The 11,444-nt window shown below is 36.3% G+C and overlaps 1 protein-coding gene across 1 annotated transcript; it reads right to left on the bottom strand.

Moving 5' to 3' along the window:
* Positions 1-465: 465 nt before the first annotated feature.
* Positions 466-7,577, bottom strand: LOC107574796 (sialoadhesin-like; the record flags this gene model as incomplete). Its single annotated transcript, XM_016261235.1, has 4 exons — positions 7,508-7,577; positions 4,388-4,423; positions 3,938-4,213; positions 466-792 (listed from the first exon to the last, which is right to left on the bottom strand). Coding segments are annotated over exons 1-4 (670 nt in total), but the record flags the coding sequence as incomplete, so codon positions are not given.
* Positions 7,578-11,444: the final 3,867 nt, after the last annotated feature.

The raw sequence follows: 11,444 nt of genomic DNA, 5'->3' as shown, positions 1-11,444 counted from the left end.
AGTTTTTTAGACTTGCATTTGCGTTTGTAATTTGTTATTTTGTTTTCAGAATTGTGATTTGTTCTGCACTTCTCGGCCACCGTACTGCACGGAGTGTTTAGCGCTCCGCGATGTTCATCTCGCCTTATTCTGGGTCTGAATAAAACATCAGATCATGCACAGACTATCCTGTCTCTTTGAATTTAAATCTATATTTATTCACACCGGCTCTTGAAAACCTCTATGCGAACACACTTGCCCGAAAAAGTGCAGGGGACGAATTTACGTGATATTAAAAGTGGAGCCCCTGCATCAGACCTACAGTGGACAAGTGTGTTATTTTTGTTCGCTGTAACTTAATGATGTTTTATGTTACGCTGAGAAATTCAGGAGTTTGTAGATTCATCATAAAGGTCTTGTCTGAACAAATTATCAAATATGTAGTAGGCTACAGAGAGTTTATGAGGACAATGATATTCAACTCACCGTTCACAGAGAGAGAAACAGAGCTTGATTGTGATGAGACTGATCTTATCTGTCCTCTACACCAGTACCAACCCTGATCAAACTCATTCGCTCCTCTGATAGTGAGAGTGTCTCTGTTTACAGTGTAACGCTCAGACGCCTGTAACATTACACTGTCTGTGTCTTTAGTCCACTCATATCTCCACTCAGGTGTCCACTCATATCTCCACTCAGGTGTCCACTCATATCTCCAGTTACTGTAAGACTCAATCACACATGTCAGAGTGACTGTCTCTCCAGTGAACACAGGACTGTCTGGAGTCACAGTCAGTGTAGATCTGGGTAAACCTGTGAAGAAAGAAGAAAATATAGTGACTCAAACACCTCTGTCCTTGGAATTTTGTAAATGTTTCACAGAACTGAACAATTCATCCATGCATACATCCAGTGAAACGACAGGCTTCTCTTTAGTGACGTATGCTGGATTTCTCCAGTTTACTCCATTTAGTCCTCTTTAACCAGGAGCTGCAGCTCTGCAGAGTTTAGCTTCATCCTTAATTAAACGGGTCATTTCCACGAAATCTGTGACTTTTCCAATTGGAATAATAATTAAAAATAATAAGTTTAATCCACATTTCTTAAATATCCATGAAATGAAGACACCTTAAAATGACAATAAATTTTATTGTGCCATCTCAGGCTATGTAATTGATTATTTTATGGTATTTTTGTCAACCGTTACCGACACAAGCGTTACTAGATACTATAGTTTAAATAGAACTATTTGATAGTTTTCACATATATGAGCAGCATTTTAGTCCCTCTTTTCACTGGGATTGTTTCAAATTTTGGATTTTTTTTTTATATATATATTTTTTATATTTGTCATTCAGATCACCAAGAACATCCTCATTTTGGAGGGTGACCACATGTCAATTAAGAAAAATATATTTTTACAAGAGAGACATTAAAAAAGGTCTTTGTCCAAAATAAAGTATAGTTTTAAAGTTACAATGGAAAAATTGCAAGACTGGGCTGAAGGTCTGCAGTCACCTTGCTGATCTCGTTTGTTATTGAATTTACATGGAGGCATTATTGACAATGAGTTATGGAAAAAAAATTAGTTTTATTGAGACCAATCATCCTATCCTGGTCATTAACAGCAACAGTAATGGTAACAATACAAATAATACTAACTAAAATGTAACTCATGCTCATATGCCACTGAATGATATAGGAATTAGCTTAAAATTACACCCAGGGTGACCTTTAACAAGGTTTGCATTTTACACAGACAGTCTTTAAAAGCAGGGTGACACCTAATCTATGTCACCCCTGTTACCCAAATGTCAAAACCTGTTACTCTGAAAAATAACAGGGATGACAGTAACAGGTTTGACCATTTCAAACTAATTTCCTAATTTCTAGCTAATAGTCAAGTTCACAAAAGCACATGTTGTACAGTTTGAAAGGATTTTACTTGTATATACTGATTATATTAAATGTAATGAAAAATTGTTTCAATTTACATTTTAAAAGTGGTAACAGTATTGACACTGCATGATGCCTCCCCCCCCCCTCAGTCAAGCCTCATAAATCATCAAAAATAGAACATTATAGAAGTGAGAGAGAAACATGCTTGTGTTTTAAGTGTAGGAATCATTGTAGAGAGATGATGTAACCTCCTAGAAGTGATGTCGCTTGAATGTACATTATTTTACAAGGGTTTTTGATGAGGGTAACAGGGCTGACATGAAATCAGTGGACACCAATAAAAATATTTAAATGTTATAGAAAAAATGCATATATATATATATATATATTTTTTTTTAATTGCTTAACAATTAAACTATATTTAAAACAATATGCAAATGTTATTTTACATCATTTTGCCTTCATTTTTCAAATTAAAAGTCGTGCTGAAAAAAAACATCTGTGCGGTACAGGCCAAAAACCTTACCCTTATCAGAATAAATGCTATTTCAATTATTTAAAATAATATTTAATTGACTTTTTTGATTTATCGTGTTTTGGACTGTTGAACAGAAACACCCGCCCACTGTAATAATAGAGCTCGGAAGTGCCAGGACAATTTTTAATATAACTCCGATTGGATTCGTCTGAAAGAAGAAAGTCATATACACCTGGCTTGCGGGTGAGTAAAACAGGCTAATTTTCACTTTTGGGTGAACTAACCCTTCAATGACATCATCTATAGCTGACCTTTCCTTAGCTTAAGATGTCTCCCAATTCTTTAGTAAAAATGGGTGTCAGCAGCTTTGTGAATAGGGCTTAAGAAGGACTCTAATTAAAGAACTTTTACAGCTATTTATGAAAACTTATGATTGTGTGTGTGTGTGTGTGTGTGTGTGTGAATACAGCCCCAGGCTTATTCAGGGCCAGTTAACAAGATAATGAGATAACAGATGAAAGTAATCAGGCAAGATGAGTCCAGGTAATGGGAAATGCAGTCCATGATAAGAAAACAAAGACGGAAGGAGGGCCCTCTTGTGGCTATCATACACACTCCAGCTGGCAGGAGTGACACTAATCAAGTCCTTCAGGCTAATTTGAGAACTACAGGTAACAGAGCTTTGTCCCCCTGGTTTAAACTAACTCTTTCTTACAATCGACTGCAAGCTCACATTCATATCTGCTTCTGTTGTTGAGTGCAGTGGTCACATCTCAGAATCACTCAACAAACACTGACAAGTGATGGACAGAACCAAGTCCTGCCTTCCTTTTTTATTTTTTGATAATCATTTAGAATACAGAAGATATAATCTGTTGCTACTTCTGTTTCCTTGTGACTTTAAAAAATGTGGATGAGAGTCCTGAGAGTTTTAAGAGACTTTAGTTAAAAAAATGCAGTTTTCATTCTCATAAATAACTGAACTCTATGTAAGTGTAACTAGCTTCCTAAAACAGTATCAAAATCACTGGATTCAAAGATTTACATCCTTTAAACATCTTGTGCACTTCTGCATTTGAACAGAACGGTGACTAGAACATGTGATAACAGCATTAACAGCAATCATAGGCTACAGTGCTTCCATGGATGGATAACTCTAGAATATCCTGCACTTAAACAACTAACTCGAAAGAAAGAAAGGGAAAAAAAAGAAAAATGCCTGGTTTATTCTTTTTTTCTTCAGATTAATGTTTTCAGTGGTGATTGAAATTTAATTGCACTATTCATAATATATTTATACTGGGCAATTTACAACATATGCCTACATGATTATTCTTTTTTTCTGAAAGAAAATGCACAGGGTTACGGTAAAAAATACAACTTTCACATGTATCTGACTGACAGATAAACTGTGTGCTGTTATTTCAGTGTTGCTGCTAATGTAATTATTTTATCAAATCATTTTCTACATACATTCAGTTCAATGAAATCAGTCAGAGCTACAATGCTAAACTTATGCACCCTGGAGCAACAAATGATGATTTAAATGAGCATTAAACAGACATGAATCTGAACACTCACCTGATACAGTCAGTGTAACAGCAGCACTGGTGTGTGATCTCTGTGAGTCTGATCTCTGTCCTCTACAGCTGTATTCACCACTGTAAGACTCATCAGCAGCTCTGAAACTGTACTTTGCTGCTGCTGTTGCATACTGATAGAAAGTGTTTCCATCTTTAAACCAGCTGTATGTCCACTGAATGTCTCCTGCTCTCTGTATGTCACATGTGAGAGTGACTGTCTCTCCGCTGAACACACGCTGATCTGGACTCACCTTCACTACAGGTTTTGGTATCGCTGTATTAATACACATATTGATTGTGAGAGTAGATATTGATCATCTACAGTATCATTGTATTAATCACTGTTATGAACTCAAAACCTCCTTGTGAGAACAACACTGCATTGAGGGCAAATAATCATCAAAGAACTACAAAACAATTCACATTTGTTAAATTTACAGCACAGTACCTTGAGTGAGTCCAGCGTGGAAGAAGGACATCAGCACTAAAAGCAGAAGAAACAGATATGATGAATTTTCGTTCATTCAACAAAATGCAAATCACCGAAACTTGTCTATTTTAGTTTATTTTACATGAACTGAAAGTGTCTTTGTATGTTTGAATAAGCAACATCAACATCACGCTCAGTGACGTCACAGGACTGATGAACTGATACGAGAGTTGATTCACTGATGGATTCACTGCTGCCCAGAGAAGCACTTTCAACCACTGAGGATCACAACATTCAGCTCATGACCATATTCTCATCAACCAATGTGATGCCAGTTTCTGTAGTGCTGTCTGTTTAGCTTTTCATTGCTCGTTTTGTTTTTATATTTGTTTTGCTGTCTTTGTATTTTTGCTTTTCTGTTTATCATATCATATTACACAAAAATTCACTTTTGTATTAAGACACTTGTGAACAGGTTACATGTAGCAATGTGGTTAACCTTTCTCACCACCGGTTATTCACAGGAACAAAACAAGCTACAAAACTCCTAAACAAATGAGGTCAAAGTGTTTGAGATGCACTCAGCTTCACTTCCTGTTTGAGGTTGGTACCATCAACTTAATTGTGACTTTACATTAGCCCCAAAAATAATTTTGATGCTTAGGGTGTTTTTACATAAAGTATATTTTAAATGAACCAAACTCAGTTCAGTTAAAGTGAACCAGAAAAGGAAACTGCTGTAGGTGACCTCAGTGCTTTCAGTGTTCACAATCCATGAAATACGTAATGTAATGCGTGTTGTAAAGATCGCGAGTAAAAACAAAAGAAAAAGAAAAGCTTACAGCTGCATGAGTCGTGACTGTCACGTTAGCCTGATGGGACCAAACTCCCTTTGTGGTTTTAAAACGTAAGACAGTACCCAGATTTGAAGACTACAGTAAGATTTAACTTCTACTGTTAATAAGATTTTGGTAGGCTACTATTAGATGGATAGCCTAAATGTCCTAATTCAGATGGGCTACCTGTTTTTTTTTTATGGTATATCAAAAAGTGTATATATTTTTTAATGTGATTGTTGGTACATTTTACCAGTTTTTACCATACTTTCAAAACAAAATTAAAATAGGAAAAATATGCAATATGAAAATAATTGAAGACAAAATGTATTTTACTGAGAAAAAACAAGAGTTGGTTTTTAAAAAGCCTTTTTCCAAAAGGTACATCTGGAAAAAGGGGGGTCGTCTTATAATCAGGGTCGTCTTATATTCGGGCCAATACGGTAATCATATCATATTACACAAAAATTCACTTTTGTATTAAGACACTTGTGAACAGGTTACATGTAGCAATGTGGTTAACCTTTCTCACCACCGGTTATTCACAGGAACAAAACAAGCTACAAAACTCCTAAACAAATGAGGTCAAAGTGTTTGAGATGCACTCAGCTTCACTTCCTGTTTGAGGTTGGTACCATCAACTTAATTGTGACTTTACATTAGCCCCAAAAATAATTTTGATGCTTAGGGTGTTTTTACATAAAGTATATTTTAAATGAACCAAACTCAGTTCAGTTAAAGTGAACCAGAAAAGGAAACTGCTGTAGGTGACCTCAGTGCTTTCAGTGTTCACAATGCAAACAGGCTGATATAACATAAACATATTTGCAGTATATCAAAACAAGTGGCCTTTATTTTAATGAAATATAGCACAAGCATCAACACAAAAAAAACATTTCACAAATAAGTGAAAAAGTGTCTCAGAAAACAGAAGTTAGTTCTAAGAAAGCTTGAGCATCATTTGCTGGCACTTGGTTGGACATGTTGTGTCTAATGCAATGGAATTCATACATTTTTAAAGGAATAGTTCACCCAAAAATGAAAATTCTGTCATTAATTACTCATCCTACACTCTTAAAAATAAAGGTGCTTCACGATGCCGTAGTATAACCTTTTTGTCTAAATGGTTCCATAAAGAACCTTTAACATCTGAAGAACCTTTCTGTTTCACAAAAGGTTCTTTGTGGCGAAAGAAGGTTCTTCAGATTATAAAAAGGTAAGAAAGAGACGGTTCTTTAAAGAATCTTTGACTGAATGGTTCTTTGTGGAACCAAAAATGGTTCTGGAAGCACCTTTATTTTTAAGAGTGTAATGTTGTTCTAAACCAGACCTTTTCTAGACCTTCGTTCATCTTCGGAACACAAATTAAGATATTGTTGTTGAAATCCAAGAGCCGAGACCCTTCATAGACAGCAACGAAACTAACACGTTCAAGGCCCAGAAATGTTTATGTGTATGAATACTGTTTTATGAAGCTACAATGTGCATCTTCTTCTGCTCGTAAAGAAGGTGCAGCTCATGCAGGTTCTACATCAGAACGCCGGCTCCTGCTTTAGAAGCATCACATGCATGCGTTGTGGTACTCTCATGAATGTGCATTAAAGACTGACACAGAAGAGAAGAAATGGTTAAATAAAGTTATTTTCATTTTCTTTGCACAAAAATGTATCCTCCTAGCTTCATAAAATGACGGTTGAGTATTTTAATGATGCCCTTACTACGTTTCTAGGCCTTGAATGTTTCAGTTCCCTTGCTGTGTATTGAGGGTCAGAAACCTCTCGGATTTAATCAAAAATATCTTAATTTGTGTTCCGAAGATGAACGAATGCTTTATGGGTTTGGAACGACATGAGGGTGAGTAATTAATCACAGAATTTTCATTTTTGGGTGAACTATCCCTTTAAGTGTGACTTAGCTGTCCAAATACTTTAACATATACTTTAACTTGTCATCACATTGAATCTGAACAATAAAGAAGGCAATTTGCAGTCGGCGCTGATAGCCTTGTGGGCAGTGTGCCAACATACAGCACCATTATTGTGCTAATCCCGACACGAGGACCTTTTCCGATCCACCTCCACCCCCACACACACACACACTTCTCTTCCTGTCAATTATTCCCATCACAAACCCTCCAACACACAGCGCAACCTGTTGAAATTTATCTTCAACTGAATACAACATATCAGAAACAGAAAACAGAAGAAAGTGTAGAAGGCAGCTAAACTCAGTTCCTGGAGTTCTGCAGCTCTGCATAGAATATAGAATATAGCCCAGGTATAGAATGTATTAAAATACTTACAGAGAATGAGAGGCAGCGTACCAGACCCCATACTGACACATTAATAAAAATAACTGCTGTCCGGTGTCATCTAAAACAGACACTTCCTGTTTAAACAGTCATTTCACACTTCAAGAAGAGATGAGGGAGGAGACAAAACTCTTTACAGAAATAAACGAAGAAATAGGAAGAAAAAGAGATTCATTCTAAGATATTTAGCTTATTTTCTTAGTGCATGCAAGTTGTTGGAGATCTGTTTCTCTATTTGAAAATAAGTTATTTCAGAATTGTTCTGAAACTTATTTTGTTCAATCACACACACAGCTGCACACATTAAGATTGCAGGCCTTTACATGTAATTTGAGTTATGCTTTCAGCTGTACTTTGCAGCTGAAGTGCGGTTCATTCTGGTGAGATTGTGAGGAGCTCTCTGGTCTCGGTGTGTCGTCCAAAAGCCTTGCCTTCAACATAGACGACAGTAGCCAGCTGCAGTCAAGACAAGTGGAAAAGAGCAGCAGAGAATGAAGCAGAAGTAAAACCAACAACTATTAGCTCAACGCCACCACTCGCTTAACACTTTTGTTAGGCCTCTTAAAGGTCAAACTGAAACCTGACATTTCACCCAAATTTGAAAAATTCTGTCATTAATTACTCACTCTCATGTCGTTCTAAACCCATAAGACCTTTGTTCATCTTCGGAACACAAAGTAAGATATTCTTGATGAAATCCGAGAGCTTTCTGACCCTCCAAAGACAGCAAGGGAACTGAAACGTTCAAGGCTCAGAAATGTAGAAAGGACATCGTTAAAAGTGATTCAGCCGTAATTTTATAACGCTACAAGAACACTTTTGGTTTACGAGCAGAGTAATGCAAGTCAAGAACTGACATGGAAGAGAAGAATTGTTGGGTAATGTCATTATTTTTGTTTTCTTTGCGTACAAAAAGTATTCTCATAGCTTCTCATAGCTTGACAGCAGATATACAGCGAAACAGAAGAGAGATAAAACTCCTCACACTAGTGCAAGAGCAGAAGCGTTTCATCACCCAGCACAGCACTTCCTGAGAAGATGAAGTGAAGCATTTAGTGACGTGTTGATGCAGATGAGTATATTGCTGACCTACAGGAAAATAATGACAATTCTGTGAGGTTTCAGTTCCTTTTGAAGCTCACAAACTGACACAATGTTCAGGCCATTTCACAATAGTCAGTGTTGCAATGCTGGTGGATTTTGAATATAATTAGCAGAGTATAATTAACAAATATTTTTGTGAAGATGAGAGTAACACTGCAGGGCTCCGGACTATTCAGCTTTCACTCATGAAATCTGTTGCTGAAGTTTGAAATAAGAAATAAATAAATATTAACAAAGTAAGATGCAGTGTTAAACTGTATAATGTGAATAATATCTTGCTCAAAACATCCTCAGGATGTTTCCGCTGTCCTCCATCCTTTGTGGAGCAATTAATGGACCCTATTCACATTTCCAGGATTGAAAAGTGGAAGTTAACTATAACAGGATTTGTACATGAGAGACCTCAAATATAATTTTTGTGTTCCCACAAAATCTTTGGACTTCCCGATGTAGCATCTTCTCTCAAAATCAAAATGTAACATTTTATTTCAGTGCTAAAAGACTAAAAATGTAAGTAAATCAGACATCTGCCCTTTGCTGGCTGCTTATAGACCCTGAGGATTGCTTTGTAAAGTTGTGATAACATCCATACTCACAATAGTGATGTCTGTTTTGTAATTATTTTCTTTATTAATTTTTAAAATGAAACAGAAAAAAATTGGTCTAAATGAGTCTATTCCACCAAGCTACTGTTATAAGCATGAAGTGTTCGGTGAATGTTGATGCTTTAATAACAAATATTTATCGGGAGCGTGTAACGTAACTAGTAATGTAGCTACTTACTAATTACTTTTTGAAATAAAGTGATCAAAACAGTAACATGATTACTTTTAAAAGGAGTAATCAGTAATCAATCATTTGATTACATTTTCAGAGTAACTTGCCCAACACTGTAAACAAATAACCCGATGCCACCCGATCTAAATATTCCCTCACAGTTTAATAGTAATTATACTGTCCTCACGATGCGTTGCTCTGCACGGCTAGACAGTCAGCTAACATGAGGGTTGAAGCTCCAACAATGACTCAAGGTGTAAAGTTTCCTGGGTTTAATTGAAATGTCATTATTTTCCCCATTTTATACTCCCAAACTGAGTATAAAACTGAAAATACAGAACAAAATAGACATATCAATATACAAATACACTAATAAAAAGCTAAACACAAAACATAAACTACTGGCAGGTAAGTTATACATTTCTGAAAGCAACAATAACACTTTCTTAATATGAAAACAATATCTTTCAGTCACTTACAGACAAATAGTGTCCCAGGAACAGCGTAAAGAGAGAACTTAGAAGCACCATCTATCAAGCTGTGTGCTTCTTCTTCTTCTTCTTCTTTTCTTTTTAATGGCGGTTGGCAAACCCACTTAAAAGGTGCATTTCCGGCACCTACTGGACTGGAGTGTGGAGCATGACGTATATTGGTGACAGCATATATATAAAAAAAAATAAAAAAAATTCTAATGACCTTTAGTTTGACCAAAGGAGTATTACACAAGGATACAATAATTTTATATACTTCATTATGTGATCTTCAAATTCTATTTATTAAACCTACCCATTCTACCCCTGCTAAACATCTTAATATGTTTATTCCTTTTTTGCATTTATCAGTTATATTTTGTATTTGTATTGCAAAGGTCAGTTTTGTATCCATCCATACTCCTAAAAATCTGATATTTGATACTTGTTCCAATACTTGTCCATAAAGATGAATTCTGGCTATGGGAGTTACTTTCTTTTTTGAGAAGCAAATGACTTTTGTTTTTGACACTGGCAATCGAAAACCCCATTTCCTTGCCCATCTTTCTACTACATCTACTGCCGTCTGCATGCTTTTTACTACATATGAAACATTCCGTCCTTTCTTCCATAATGTTCCATTGTCAGCATACAAAGATTTTCCTATTCCCGGTCCAATTTCACAGAATATATCATTAATCATTATATTGAAAAATATTGGGCTGCAGACACTCCCTTGAGGTGTTCCATTTTCTATTAAATAGCATTTTGAAAAAGAAGAGCCTACTCTTACTTGTATAGTTCGGTCAGATAAAAAACTCATTATCCAATTATACATTCTTCCTTTAATGCCCAATCTGTCTAGTTTAATTAAAAGACCTTCTTTCCAAAGCATGTCGTATGCCTTTTCAAGCTGTGTGCTCTGGCTACTCCTTGCTTTTAACTAAATAAAATGGCTGAACAGCCACTAGATGTCAGTGTTACTCAAACAATAACTTCAAAATAAAAGTCCTGATAGTCAAAGAAGGCAGCACACTCCCCATCTGGCACTATCACTTAATGCCACAACTGATCCTTAATATTAGGAACACAGTCTTAAGCAGTCTTTTCTTGTGACAGAAGAACTATGATTTCTGTTACTGGCCTCAATACGTTTTTAACAGTTCCTTGTTTTGCAACTTTCACTTCCACCTTGCGTACCTTTGCATCTCGACTTGGGAAAGGGTTAACAATAAGTCCCATAGGCCATTCATTTCTCTGTACCTGGCTGTCTTTGAGCAATACTACATCTCCACATTTTATGTTGGGTCTGTTCTCTGTCCACTTTCTGCGGCTTTGTAAAGAGGACAAATACTCTCCCCGCCATCACTTCCAAAACGTATCTGACAAGCATTGGACTTGTTCCACTGTTTCTCATGCAGGTGCGACGCATCAAAGTTTCCAGAAGGGGGTGACAAGTAGGGATGGGCGATATGGGCTTAAAAATATATCACGATAATTTCTGATATTTATTGCGATAACGATATCAATGACGATAATTTAGGGAATCCTGTTTCTTTAGAGCAGTGGTCACCAAC

Source organism: Sinocyclocheilus grahami, unplaced genomic scaffold, assembly GCF_001515645.1.
Source record: "Sinocyclocheilus grahami isolate Dianchi unplaced genomic scaffold, SAMN03320097.WGS_v1.1 scaffold2343.1, whole genome shotgun sequence".
Lineage (NCBI taxonomy): Eukaryota > Metazoa > Chordata > Actinopteri > Cypriniformes > Cyprinidae > Sinocyclocheilus > Sinocyclocheilus grahami.
The sequence above is the reverse complement of the archived record's forward strand: the minus strand, read 5'-3'. Positions and strand labels throughout refer to the sequence as shown.